General features: G+C 47.8%; 2 protein-coding genes across 2 annotated transcripts in view; both read left to right on the top strand.

The window, feature by feature from the left end:
• The window catches only part of jmjd6 (jumonji domain containing 6, arginine demethylase and lysine hydroxylase), a 154358-nt gene that overhangs the window by 53607 nt on the left and 85829 nt on the right, over positions 1-14922 (top strand). The gene's annotated exons all lie outside the window — the stretch shown is intronic.
• On the top strand, positions 8001-10836 carry LOC140272696 (uncharacterized). The gene is made up of 4 exons (XM_072368100.1): positions 8001-8040; positions 8177-8286; positions 8748-8811; positions 9163-10836. The coding sequence occupies exon 4, from the start codon at positions 9165-9167 to the stop codon at positions 10677-10679; it is 1515 nt and encodes a 504-aa protein (XP_072224201.1). The 5' UTR covers positions 8001-8040; positions 8177-8286; positions 8748-8811; positions 9163-9164; the 3' UTR covers positions 10680-10836.

Below are 14922 nucleotides of genomic sequence, written 5' to 3'. Positions count from 1 at the left end.
CGAGCCCCCTGGTACTTTTTAAAAGAACCAGGCTCCAGGCTCCCTATCCTTGAAAACTCACACCCACTTAAGCACCCCTTCTCGGGCACAAACTCCCGTTCGATCCCCCTGGTACTTTTTAAAAGAACCAGGTTCCAGGCCCTCTGTCCTGGAATCCTCACACGCACTTAAGCACCTCTCCTCGGGCACACACTCCAATTCGAGCCCCCTGGTATTATTTAAAAGAACCATGCTCCAGGCCCCATGTCCTGGAAAACTCACACCCTCTTAAGCACCCTTCCTCGGGCACAATGTCCCGTTCGAGCCCCCTGGTACTTTTTGAAAGAACAAGGCTCCAGGCACCCTATCCTTGAAAACTCATACGCACTTAAGCACCCCTCCTTGGGCACAAACTCCCATTCGAGCCCCCTGGTACTTTTTAAAAGAACCAGGTTCCAGGCCCCATGTCCTGAAAACCTCACCCCCACTTAAGCACCCCTCCTCGGGCACAAAGTCCCGTTCGAGCCCTCTGGTATTTTTTAAAAGAACCAGGTTCGAGGCCCTCTGTCCTGGAATCCTCACACGCACTTAAGAACCTCTCCTCGGGCACAAACTCCCGTTCGAGCCCCCTGGTACTTTTTAAAAGAACCATGCTCCAGGCCCCATGTCCTGGAAAACTGATCCGCACTTAAGCACCCCTCCTCGGGCACAAACTCCCGTTCGAGCCCCCTGGTACTTTTTAAAAGAACCAGGCTCCAGGCTCCCTTTCCTGGGAAACTCACACGCACTTGGTCACCCCTACTCGGGCACAGTGTCCCGTTCGAAACCCCTGGTGTTTTTTAAAAGAACCAAGCTCCAGGCCCCATGTCCTGGAAAACCCACATGCGCTTAAGCACCCGTCTTCATGCATAAACTACAGTTCGAGCCCCCTGGTACTTTTTAAAAGAACCAGGCTCCAGGCTCCCTATCCTTGAAAACTAACCCCCACTTAAGCACCCCTCCTCGGGCATAATCTCCTAATCAAGCCCCCTGATATTTTTTAAAAGAACCAGGTTCCAGGCCTCCAGTCCTGGAAACTTCACTCGCACTTAAACACCCCTCCTCGGGCACAAACTCCCGTTCAAGTCCCCCTGTACTTTTTAAAAGAACCAGGCTCCAGGCCCCATGTCCTGGAAAACTAACCCCCACTTAAGCACCCCTCCTCGGGCATAATCTCCCGTTCAAGTCCCCCTGATATTTTTTAAAAGAACCAGGCTCCAGGCCTCCAGTCCTGGAAACCTATCCTCCCTATCCTTGAAAACTCACCCCCACTTAAGCACCCCTCCTCGTGCACAAACTCCCGTTCGAGCCCCCTGGTACTTTTTAAAAGAACCAGGCTCCAGGCTCCCTATCCTTGAAAACTCACCCCCACTTAAGCACCCCTTCTCGGGCACAAACTCCCGTTCGAGCCCTCTGGTACTTTTTAAAAGAACCAGGCTCCAGGCCCCATGTCCTGAAAACCTCACCCCCACTTAAGCACCCCTCCTCGGGCACAAACTCCCGTTCGAGCCCTCTGGTACTTTTTAAAAGAACCAGGCTCCAGGCCCTTTGTCCTGAAAAACTCATCCGCACTTAAGCACCCCTCCTCGGGCACAAACTCCCATTCGAGCCCTCTGGTACTTTTTAAAAGAACCAGGCTCCAGGCCCTTTGTCCTGGAAAACTCACACGCACTTAAGAACCTCTCCTCGGGCACAAACTCCAATTCGAGCCCCTTGGTACTTTTTAAAAGAACCAGGCTCTAGGCCCCATGTCCTGGAAAACTCATCCGCACTTAAGCACCCCTCCTTGGGCACAAACTCCCGTTCGAGCCCCCTGGTACTTTTTAAAAGAACCAGGCTCCAGGCTCCCTTTCCTGGGAAACTCACACGCACTTGATCACCCCTACTCGGGCACAATGTCCTGTTCGAGCCCCCTGGTACTTTTTAAAAGAACCAGGCTCCAGGCCCTTTGTCCTGAAAAACTCATCCGCACTTAAGCACCCCTCCTCGGAAACAAACTCCCGTTCGAGCCCCCTGGTACTTTTTAAAAGAACCAGGCTCCAGGCTCCCTTTCCTGGGAAACTCACACGCACTTGATCACCCCTACTCGGGCACAATGTCCCGTTCGAAACCCCTGGTGCTTTTTAAAAGAACCAAGCTCCAGGCCCCATGTCCTGGAAAACCCACATGCACTTAAGCACCCGTCTTCATGCACAAACTACCGTTCGAGCCCCCTGGTACTTTTTAAAAGAACCAGGCTCCAGGCTCCCTATCCTTGAAAACTAACCCCCACTTAAGCACCCCTCCTCGGGCATAATCTCCTAATCAAGCCCCCTGATATTTTTTAAAAGAACCAGGCTCCAGGCCCTTTGTCCTGGAAAACTCACACGCACTTAAACACCCCTCCTCGGGCACAAACTCCCGTTCAAGTCCCCCTGTACTTTTTAAAAGAACCAGGCTCCAGGCCCCATGTCCTGGAAAACTAACCCCCACTTAAGCACCCCTCCTCGGGCATAATCTCCTGCTCGAGCCCCCTGATATTTTTTAAAAGAACCAGGCTCCAGGCCTCCAGTCCTGGAAACCTATCCTCCCTATCCTTGAAAACTCACCCCCACTTAAGCACCCCTCCTTGGGCACAAACTCCCGTTCGAGCCCCCTTGTACTTTTTAAAAGAACCAGGCTCCAGGCTCCCTATCCTTGAAAACTCACCCCCACTTAAGCACCCCTTCTCGGGCACAAACTCCCGTTCGAGCCCTCTGGTACTTTTTAAAAGAACCAGGCTCCAGGCCCCATGTCCTGAAAACCTCACCCCCACTTAAGAACCTCTCCTCGGGCACAAACTCCAATTCGAGCCCCCTGGTACTTTTTAAAAGAACCAGGCTCCAGGCTCCCTATCCTTGAAAACTCACCCCCACTTAAGCACCCCTTCTCGGGCACAAACTCCCGTTCGAGCCCTCTGGTACTTTTTAAAAGAACCAGGCTCCAGGCCCCATGTCCTGAAAACCTCACCCCCACTTAAGCACCCCTCCTCGGGCACAAACTCCCGTTCGAGCCCTCTGGTACTTTTTAAAAGAACCAGGCTCCAGGCCCTTTGTCCTGAAAAACTCATCCGCACTTAAGAACCTCTCCTCGGGCACAAACTCCAATTCGAGCCCCTTGGTACTTTTTAAAAGAACCAGGCTCTAGGCCCCATGTCCTGGAAAACTCATCCGCACTTAAGCACCCCTCCTTGGGCACAAACTCCCGTTCGAGCCCCCTGGTACTTTTTAAAAGAACCAGGCTCCAGGCTCCCTTTCCTGGGAAACTCACACGCACTTGATCACCCCTACTCGGGCACAATGTCCTGTTCGAGCCCCCTGGTACTTTTTAAAAGAACCAGGCTCCAGGCCCTTTGTCCTGAAAAACTCATCCGCACTTAAGCACCCCTCCTCGGAAACAAACTCCCGTTCGAGCCCCCTGGTACTTTTTAAAAGAACCAGGCTCCAGGCTCCCTTTCCTGGGAAACTCACACGCACTTGATCACCCCTACTCGGGCACAATGTCCCGTTCGAAACCCCTGGTGCTTTTTAAAAGAACCAAGCTCCAGGCCCCATGTCCTGGAAAACCCACATGCACTTAAGCACCCGTCTTCATGCACAAACTACCGTTCGAGCCCCCTGGTACTTTTTAAAAGAACCAGGCTCCAGGCTCCCTATCCTTGAAAACTAACCCCCACTTAAGCACCCCTCCTCGGGCATAATCTCCTAATCAAGCCCCCTGATATTTTTTAAAAGAACCAGGTTCCAGGCCTCCAGTCCTGGAAACTTCACCCGCACTTAAACACCCCTCCTCGGGCACAAACTCCCGTTCAAGTCCCCCTGTACTTTTTAAAAGAACCAGGCTCCAGGCCCCATGTCCTGGAAAACTAACCCCCACTTAAGCACCCCTCCTCGGGCATAATCTCCTGCTCGAGCCCCCTGATATTTTTTAAAAGAACCAGGCTCCAGGCCTCCAGTCCTGGAAACCTATCCTCCCTATCCTTGAAAACTCACCCCCACTTAAGCACCCCTCCTTGGGCACAAACTCCCGTTCGAGCCCCCTTGTACTTTTTAAAAGAACCAGGCTCCAGGCTCCCTATCCTTGAAAACTCACCCCCACTTAAGCACCCCTCCTCGGGCACAAAGTCCCGTTCGAGCCCTCTGGTACTTTTTAAAAGAACCAGGTTCCAGGCCCACTGTCCTTGAAACCTCACACGCACTTAAGCACCCATCCTCGGGCACAAACTCCAATTCGAGCCCCCTGGTACTTTTTAAAAGAATCAGGCTCCAGGCTCCCTATCCTTGAAAACTAACCCCCACTTAAGCACCCCTCCTCGGGCATAATCTCCTAATCAAGCCCCCTGATATTTTTTAAAAGAACCAGGTTCCAGGCCTCCAGTCCTGGAAACTTCACCCGCACTTAAACACCCCTCCTCGGGCACAAACTCCCGTTCAAGTCCCCCTGTACTTTTTAAAAGAACCAGGCTCCAGGCCCCATGTCCTGGAAAACTAACCCCCACTTAAGCACCCCTCCTCGGGCACAAAGTCCCGTTCGAGCCCTCTGGTACTTTTTAAAAGAACCAGGTTCCAGGCCCACTGTCCTTGAAACCTCACACGCACTTAAGCACCCATCCTCGGGCACAAACTCCAATTCGAGCCCCCTGGTACTATTTAAAAGAACCAGGCTCCAGGCCCCATGTCCTGGAAAACTCACACGCACTTGATCACCCCTACTCGGGCACAAAGTCCCGTTCGAGACCCCTGGTACTTTTTAAAAGAACCAGGCTCCAGGCCCCATGTCCTGAAAACCTCACCCCCACTTATGCACCCCTCCTCGGGCACAAAGTCCCGTTCGAGCCCTCTGGTATTTTAAAAAAAAACCAGGTTCCAGGCCCTCTGTCCTGGAATCCTCACACGCACTTAAGAACCTCTCCTCGGGCACAAACTCCAATTCGAGCCCCCTGGTACTTTTTAAAAGAACCATGCTCCAGGCCCCATGTCCTGGAAAACTCATCCGCACTTAAGCACCCCTCCTCGTGCACAAACTCCCGTTCGAGCCCCCTGGTACTTTTTAAAAGAACCAGGCTCCAGGCTCCCTTTCCTGGGAAACTCACACGCACTTGATCACCCCTACTCGGGCACAAAGTCCCGTTCGAGACCCCTGGTACTTTTTAAAAGAACCAGGCTCCAGGCCCCATGTCCTGAAAACCTCACCCCCACTTATGCACCCCTCCTCGGGCACAAAGTCCCGTTCGAGCCCTCTGGTATTTTAAAAAAAAACCAGGTTCCAGGCCCTCTGTCCTGGAATCCTCACACGCACTTAAGAACCTCTCCTCGGGCACAAACTCCAATTCGAGCCCCCTGGTACTTTTTAAAAGAACCATGCTCCAGGCCCCATGTCCTGGAAAACTCATCCGCACTTAAGCACCCCTCCTCGTGCACAAACTCCCGTTCGAGCCCCCTGGTACTTTTTAAAAGAACCAGGCTCCAGGCTCCCTTTCCTGGGAAACTCACACGCACTTGATCACCCCTACTCGGGCACAATGTCCCGTTCGAGCCCCCTGGTACTTTTTAAAAGAACCAGGCTCCAGGCTCCCTTTCCTGGGAAACTCACACGCACTTGATCACCCCTACTCGGGCACAATGTCCCGTTCGAGCCCCCTGGTACTTTTTAAAAGAACCAGGCTCCAGGGTCTCTGTCCTGGAAAACCCACCCGCACTTAAGCACCCCTCCTCGGGCACAAACTCAAATTCGAGCCCCCTTGTTTTTTCTTTAACTTCTGATGTTGTGTAACATCAGATCAGAGGACTTATTGTGAACCTCTAAACGTCAGTTTGAAAGTTCAAGTTTAGTTTGAAAAGTCACTGCTGGCTGGAAGGAAACTTTCTGAGAGGACAGATGCTACGATAGAGATAAAGTCTGTCTTCAGCTCTCACAGATGATACGAATCCATTTAATTCTGTTTGCGTAATTCACGGAGCAGAACTGTTTCAACATAATTTCGGTCTCTGTCACGATGACTCATTTTATTCCAAAGCTAGTTCCTTCTGGTCCTATTTTGCAACTTATATTCATGGTTTGAACTAGCGTGTTAAAATACTGCAAATAATTAAGACAGAATTATATATGTGAACAAAACACTATCATTAAGCTAAAGGCAATATATTTACTTAACTTTATAACTGTCAAGAATGGTGGATGAAGGTGGGACCCAGATGCAGAACTTTCAAAATCAAAAAGGTTTATTTCCAACCACAAGACAAGGAGCACGAACAAAAGGCGGATCAAGGCCGGATCTCAAAAATACTAAAAGCTATGGCAAAACAAGACTAATAAATAAACAAGACTATGGACAAACTGTGAACAAGGTGGCAGAACCTGGACTTAACCTTCTGTGACATGAAGGGTTGGTGAGGATTCTGCAATGAGTGAAAGGAAACCAGGAGACTAAATGCCATGGAGGGAGTGATTAGAAATTATGTGCAGCTGATGACAATGAAACAGGTGACATGAGTGAGACTAACATGACAGGGGAGAAACATGGCAAGAACATAAGCTGAAAACTTATGTTCTCTGAAGGGCTTAAAACCGGGTCCCATCTGGCGGACTCCCCATCGCCGGAGGTCGTCTGGCGGACGGCCAGATCTCTGGCGAAGAGCGGTGGTGAGTCTACCCAGGTTCCCACTGGCGACGGCGTGAGCTCACCCGAGCTTCCATGGGTGTGGGTGAGGACAACGATGGACGGCCGGCAGAGACGTGGAACCCGGCTGGAAGAAGGCCGGCAGAGACGTGGAACCCGGCTGGAAGAAGGCCGGCTGTGCCGTGGCGACCTCAGCGGGGTGACAAGACAGGAGACGACGACACTGGGGAGGCTGGGGGCACGAGGGAAGAGGCAGCCCCAGATGCCCCTCGTGAAGAGCTCCGCCCAAAGATTGGCCCTGGTTGGCCCTCTCGACCTCCTCCAGAATGCGTGTCGTATCTGTGAAGAACAGATGAACAGGTTTGTCCTCAAAAAACTCGAGTATCCTGTTTGTCACCTTCAGTCTCTTTAGGGGATTGGTCTTCCTGAAGGTCCCCATCACTCTGACCCACTCCAGGAAATCGAACAGTTCTGCTGGGTCCATGCTGCCAAAATCCTTCTGTCAAGAACGGTGGATGAAGATAGGACCAGATGCAGAACATTCAAAATCAAAAAGGTTTATTTCCAACCACAAGACAAGGAGACTAACGTGACAGAGGAGAAACATGGCAACAACATAAGCTGAAAACATGAAGATCAAAACATAAACTGTGACATAAAAAACATAAACTGTGACAATAACTAAATTTAGGAATGCAATACCTAGATTTTATGCAAACATAAAAGAAAAAAGAAAACAGTTACCAGTTAATTGTTACAAAAACTTTTTGTTTCTAAGAACAGTTGATATCATTATTATAATGATATTATATATTAAAAATATAGTTAGCTTCAAATTAACACAGAGAAAAATGTCTTTTATCTTTTATATCTTCTTTCAAATGTTGTTATTATTATCAAAGAGGATGAAGTTCATCTGCAGGTAACACAGAAGCTCAACGTGCTTCACAAACTTTGCAGCAACAGCTTCCTCTCCTGATGATAACTTTGTTTCTGTGTGGGTGAACAGGTGAGCACACCTGCAGGTGTGAACAGATGTGTAACGTCCTCGGTGTTTGGAAACTGCTCTCTCATTCACAGAGGAAGTAAAGTCACTGTGATGCAGAAGGAACACGCAGATGAAGCTGCTGTGTCATGTGTGGACAGCTGTATAAGTAGAGGTGTGAGTGTGTGGACATTCAGATCAGCTGCTGCAGACTGCAGGTAACGCGCCTCACTGTCACCATGACAACGCTCTGCTGGTCGCAGATCAGTCCTGACGGCACCCGACTGACGCTGAGACGACTTCAAATGTTTATTTCCAGAAAGTTCAGTTTGTCTTCTGTTTCTTCCTCTGATTAGAAATCCGGCTGAAGCTGAGAGGCCTGAGGACGGATCAGCATCAGGTTACTTTACTAACATTATCAAGAAATAACAATTTGCTGTAATCACATATTGAACTGTGTATGTCTAACTTGTTCTAAAACTAGACGTTTCTGGATCAGCACACACTTACACTTTTCCCTTCATGATACTCTCCAGACTGTTGTCAGCTCAGTCTCCATCTTCACAGATCAGCTTCCCATCCAGCAATCTGCCCATCATCCAGCTCATCAGCCCCCTTCGGACCACCCTTTGTTTCCTCTCTGCAGGTCTGTGGTTCATTTTTACCTTTAAAGACCTTTTACTGTAATGTGATTTAGTCATTTCTGGTTGCAGTTATAATGAGGGCCAGTGGCTTCGGGTCCATCACTGGTAGATGGAGAGATAATCCAGTTTTCACCTTATTCCTGTCGTGCAGAACTGAGAACATCTCCGTTCAGATTAAACCTAAATCAGTTTTCTAACTGAAACCAGAACCTCACCAAAACCTCATCATCGAAACCCAAAAATTAAGGTGGAAACCGTCCAAGTGGTGCATTTTCAGAGGTTCAGTCTTTAGTGATCATTTCCATGAGTTCTTCTTTGTCAGATGAGTGGGATAATCCTGATATTACGTGGTAATAACAACTGAATTCCTTCACACCGAGCTCAGCATGAACTGTTAAATAGTTCTAACATGACAGCTCTGTCCACAAAAAGTTTGATTCTAAAATTTTAAACGTTTTTACAGGATCCCATAAGAAAGGAAAGAACACGTTTAATCTCCCTTCTTCAACTGAGGTTTGGATTATCAGGTAAGTAATGGAATTATTCTTCATTTATTTGGAATCCAAAGTAATTAAAAACCACCAGAAACACAGTTCAGTAGAAACATGATCTCAAGAGAACTTTCTTTCCTCGTATCTTTGTCTTAAATCTCGTCCACATCTTCAGTCGGAGGCAGGATTTATTCTCTATATATTATAATGGAAACAGCTTCATTAATAACTATCAATATCAACAGAATCTTCTCCTAAAACTCTAATAATTTCAACCATATAAAGCTATATTCCGCCTCCACTCTCTGGAAAATGTATCTGGTGTTCCGTGTTGAAGTGGGATGTATTTTTCCTGTGTGAGTGATATGGTCTTTGGTGTGTTGACAGTCATGGCGTCTGCCGGCGTGCTGCTCCTGCTGCTGATGTCCTCGAACCTCCTGATCTGCAGTGGTACCGAACCCTCCAAAAAGAAGACAATAAACGAAAAAACTGAGAAATTTTTCAAAAGTAACATAGACAAGATCAAATCAGCAGTCACACCGTTTCTGAGCCTGATACCAATTGCCGGTCAAATTCTAAAACCTATTGTAAATCTTATACTAGTAGGAATCAGTAAATTAATCAACAGAAATTCAGACTTAAATGCTATCACTGACATGTTTCACAGCCTTGACCTTAAGCTGAATGAATTCCATGTAGAGCAGAAATGGGACACCTGGGCCAGTGGTGCTTACCACAAGCCAGAGATGCATATTAGTACAGCCTGGAAGGACTATCTAATTCTGACAGAAACTCTGAAAAAAGCCACTGATGACGCCACGATTAAGAGACAAACTGATCATTTCTTAGAGTCTTACGCGAAGTATGAGCCCGCCACTAAAGCCTTGGATGACCTGCTGACATCTAAAGGAACCACTTTCATCACCAAGATTGGAGACGTGATGGCTCCTCAAGTTCACTGTCATGAGAGGGAAATTAGAGCGTACACACTGTTTATCCACAGTCTTATCTTTAAGGGCAACGTGTTAAATCAGTTCTACTACCGGCTGAAGAATATAAACTCTGAAGCCAGGGTTAATGCGGCAGCTCAGACTGCATATGATGCAGGAAAAGCCATGTTTGATGTCCAAAAGAAATGCATCTCCGATAGTATGACTTATGTGAAACAGGATGTGGAAAAACTTATGGATGAAGAGAAAGATCACGGCCAACTTGCAAAAGAAATCCGTAAGTTTCTAGATGAAAATTATAACACATTCGACTGGATGGTTGTTGCCTATACCACCAAAAATTCTGGACATGAGAGATTTAAAACTATGAATCAACACGTGTTTTCCGGATTCACAAAGTTGACCAAGGGGGCTGTTAGTGTAGCTGTGGCCCGACAGGTGAAGGGGGCTCACATCATTGCAGGTTTTGTGGGTTTAGTTATCGACAGGTGCCTTGATCGAAAAACTTTGTGTGTGGACGTTCCAAATAAACTGAGTGAATGTAACCTAATAGCAATAGGAAACGTGAAGGTGACTCAGGCGTACACTGCGGTCCATGCCTATAAGAAGGACGGACATGAGAGTCGCACAGGTGGGCCAAATGAGTTCGACAGCTTTCGGAAACCTGCATCTTCCCCCTACTATCACACAGGAAAGTGTAAGAGACTCTCTCTGAAAAGTGGGAGTTATACTGTCATGATTAAAAGTGACAGAGAGATAATGAACGATTTATGCAAAGAGATGAACTGTGGTCCACATGGCAAGTGTGAGCTCATACCAGAAACCTCTGTAGCGGTCTGTGAGTGCCACGACCAATACTATGGAGAGAAGTGTGAGCAAAGTTTAGATGATTACAAACAAGAATTAAGGAGCATAGATGAAACTTTAAAGACTCTACACGGAAAAGATGGTTAGGGAAAGACTCCAGGTCTCATATAAGGCGCAGAGGCCCAATAACTGCATAAAAGAGCCTGGTGCTGACAGGTTCCTCCTGCTATTTAGCCTGCCTCTCAGTGTAATCAGACTGCTTCTCCTGCTTCTCCTGCTTTTCTGAATCTGTAAGATGCTGAAATCAATAAAATCCATTTTATGGACTTCAGTGATCTCTGTGTGTTGTTTTTTAGCTCTGTGAGCAGCATAAAACTGGATGAGGATAAAACACTAAAACTCACCAACTTAAATTCACATGTGGCTGAAATGATGTCCGATGGGATCATCTTCATTTTTCAGACATAAAACACACGTTCTCTATGACACAGAGTTCACGCCAACATTTCCCACCATCTATAACACGACACACACTAATCAGTGGAACTACAGGGATATAATATTCAGTAAATATTAAAAGGACTGACATGCAAAGGAGGTGGAGTTCTAAATAAGTTTAATGGTCTTAGTTCATAAGATTGAATCTAAAAACATGTGATTGAAAGTATACGTTTCTCTGATGCACACCACATGCTGTCGGTCATGCCTGAGACATCTGGGTCAAGCTGTTCTCTGGTATAAATAAGTGAAGGCGTTTGTGTAAATTCAGACATGAAGGAACCACATCAAGAGTGTTTCAGTCCAACGATCCTCTGGGAATCTTTGGGAATCCTGGTATGCTGCTGTGTGACATGTATCTCCCTTGAATGTGCTAACGCTAATGCTAAAGGAGTCCACCTGAGAGGCCGCAGAGATGAGTCCGACCGCTCTGGTTTTTCTCAGCAACACACACAGATTAACCAGCTACAGAGATGGCCGAGACTGCATCTCCTCACTGAATGTTGTACGTTCACTGGAAGCTGGTTCAGTTTCTGTTACAATGCTCTGTGCTGCTAAGGAATCTGGTTGTTGACAGGATGGAGAATCACAGGGGCACCACCCAAGGAAGCCCCAGGGCTGTGACAGGTCATTATGTCACCATTGCAGCAGAAGTGGTGGTCATTTGATATACTTTTACAAGTTAAAGAATTGTAAATATGTGGAACTTCACTCCACACTCGCCCCCATGTTGGCGGTCATCTTTTCAACCTCATGTCCTCTACCAGAGGTTCGGGAGCCTGTGGGTTTAGAATTGTAGCTGTCCCTTGGACTGCTTCTTCTGGACAGAGATCTCAGATGCTTTTCCCAGGGTGTGTTCCCAAAGCTGCTCTAAGTATGATATATTTACTTCATTTTGGGACACTTTTAAATAATGAAAAGTGTGCCAAAATTGCTTATTTCACTTTGGGGGCCTTTTATCAGTTAAAAGTGCCCCATATTTACTTGCTTCACTTTGGTTTACTTTATCAGTTAAAAGTGCCCCATTTTTACTTGCTTCAGTTTGAGAACTGGGGTCCCTGGCCTGGAAAACTCAGCCACTCTTAAGCACTCCTGCTCAGGCACACAGTCCCATCAGAGCCCCTAGTATTTCATGGTACTTTGGAAAACAACCAGGCTCCCTGACCCGGCAACCTCACCCGCAGAACACTGCTCCTCTGGTACACACACCCGTCCAAGCCCCCTGGTACGAGATGGTACTTTTTAAAAGAACCAGGCTCCAAGCCCCCTAACTTGTCAACATAACCCGCATTTGAGCACTCCTCCTTGGGTACACACTCCCGTCCGAGCCCCCTGATACTTCATGGTACTTTGGAAAATACTTTTCCCCTGAGAAAAGTGTCCCAAATTCATCTGGCTTACCTTCCCAGAGCTGCCGCAACTGACCTCCGGGAGTCAGGCCCCAACTTGGACCACATTCCCCACGAGAAACGTGCCCGAAAGTCGTCCGTCTGACTACTAGCAGCCGCCCTCATCCACTGCCTCTTCCCACCTCAGGAACCAGGCTCAGATTTGATCCAATCCATTTTGGCACACTTTTTCCCCCGAGAAAAGTGCCCCAAATTTGGCCAGCTTACCTTCCCACAGCTGCCGCAACTGACCTCCGGGAGTCGGGCCCCAACTTGGTCCAATTTCCCCCCGAAAAAAGTTCTCGAAAATCAGCCATCTGGCTGCCAATAGCCGCCCTCAACCGACCTCCATGAGGCATGCTCCAACTTGTCAAACTTTATTCCCAAGAAAAGTGTCCAAAATTTGATCAGTTTACCTCCCCATAGCTGCCGCAACTGACCTCCATGGGCATGGCTGCAATTTGGGACACTTTTCCTCCGAGAAAAGTGTAACAAATTCGGCCGGCTTACCTTACAATAGCCGCCGCATCCAACCTCCGGGAGCAAGGCCCCAACTTGGTCCAATTTCCCCCCTGAGAAAAGTGCCCGAAAATCGGCCGTCTGGCCGCCAGCAGCTGCCCTCAAACGACCTCCAGGAGCCATGATCAAGCTTGGCAAACTTTATTCCCAAATTTGAGACACTTTTCTTATGGGGAAAATGAGACCCCTCCCTGAGGTTCTCAGAGTCCAAGCAGTCTGGACTCTGGACTGAGTCCTTGGATCCAAGAGCTCTGCTGGGTTTATAGTCTCTGAAAATATCACAGATGTATTTTGGGCCTAAACCGTTCTGGGATTTGTAAACCATCAGCAGGCTTCAACCTTCAACCATCAGTGTCTGAGGTGTGTGCTGGGCTGTAGCTCCATGCCTCCATCTAGTGGACAAGTAGTGGAAGTACAGCAGCTGATGGCAGCTTCCTCTGCCTCAACACTCCTGTCTGACTGCATTCAGAGACACTGATATGAAACAGAGAATCAGAGCCAATCAATGGAGGAGCAGCTGATCTTTTTACAGCTCAGATGATGGAAAAGAGGATTTGAGTTGATGTGCAGATGAATGATCTGTGTTTCCTCTGCAGATGAAGGTAGAAAGTGTGTGTGAGCTGATGTGAATCCAGCAGCATGGATCAGTGTGAGGACACTAAAACCACTCTGTGTGGGGAACATGAGAGCCAGAGCAAAGCTCAGAGGTGAGACCACCATCTCTAACTGTCCATGACTCTTCTCCATGTCAGAGCTCAGCGCTCACATCACCAAACCACCTTTATTCACAGGAACCAAGCTGGATCTGCACCTGAATCTGGACCTGAACCCAGCTGTGTGTCCTTTAAGAGCGACAGGTCCAAGGATCAGATCATTAATTTCTAACATGATGTTTCATCAGACAAACAGTAAGTAGCTGTCAGTATTCAGTAAACTGGAAGTCGTTCTCCATGGCCTCACTGAACTCCTCCCAAGCCCAAGTTTTTGCCTCAGCAATGGCCGAGGCTGCGCTCCGCTTGGCTTGTCGGTACCCATCAGCTGCTTCCAGAGTCCCAAAAAGGTCCGTTAGGACTCCTTCTTCAGGTTGATGGCTTCCCTCAATGCTGGTGTCCACCAGCGTGTTCGCGGGGTGCCAAAGGCACCGAACACCTTACGACCACAGCTCCGATCAGCCCCCTCAACACGGAGAATGGCCCATTCAGACTCAATGTACCCCACCTCCCCCAGAACATGGTTGAAGCTCTGCTGGAAGTGGGAGTTCCAGGTCTCACTGTCATTGCCCACGTGAGCATCGAAGTCCCCCAGCAGAACGAGAGAATCCTCTACAGCAGCATTCTCCAATGCCTCCTCCAGGGACTCCAAAAAGGGTGGGTACTCTAAACTGCTGTTTGGTGCACAAACAACCCGTCCCCCCACCGGAAGGCGGATGGAGGCTATCCTCTCATCCACCGGGGTAAACACAAACATACAGGCACACAGCCGGGGGGCAATAAGTATTCCCACACCTGCTCTGCGCCTCTATAAGTGTCCATGGATAGTTATTCATTTTCAATTAAATTATTAATTCAACTTACTGTCACTTCTTGCTGTCACAGTCAAATGACTGAATAACACAAAGTGACATGAGGCTGTTGTTTTCTTCCTGATATTTTGTTGGATTGTGATTTGATTATTAATTGTTGTTCTTATTGATTATTGGACAGCTTTAATAAACTTGTGCACTGCAACATGTTGTTTGACGATGACTTTAACATATTAAACATTTTGATGTCTAACTCTGAACAGCTGTTGTCTCAACTAACAGATGTTCTGAGTTCTTGGAATCACATCTGCATCTGAGTGTGATGGCAGACTTTTTCTCACTGTCAGTTCATATCAGTCAGTTATCTCTCTGCTGACTCTCTCATTATCAGACTGATGAACATTAGAGCCAGAATGCTGCAGTAAGAGGAGTAATGTTGGTGAGAACATCAGTATTACTGTAT

This window comes from Leuresthes tenuis, unplaced genomic scaffold, assembly GCF_036924035.1.
Source record: "Leuresthes tenuis unplaced genomic scaffold, fLeuTen1.0.hap1 SCAF_17, whole genome shotgun sequence".
NCBI classification, from domain to species: Eukaryota; Metazoa; Chordata; class Actinopteri; order Atheriniformes; family Atherinopsidae; genus Leuresthes; species Leuresthes tenuis.
Note: the sequence above shows the minus strand (reverse complement) of the source record. Positions and strands in the feature narration are given on the sequence as shown.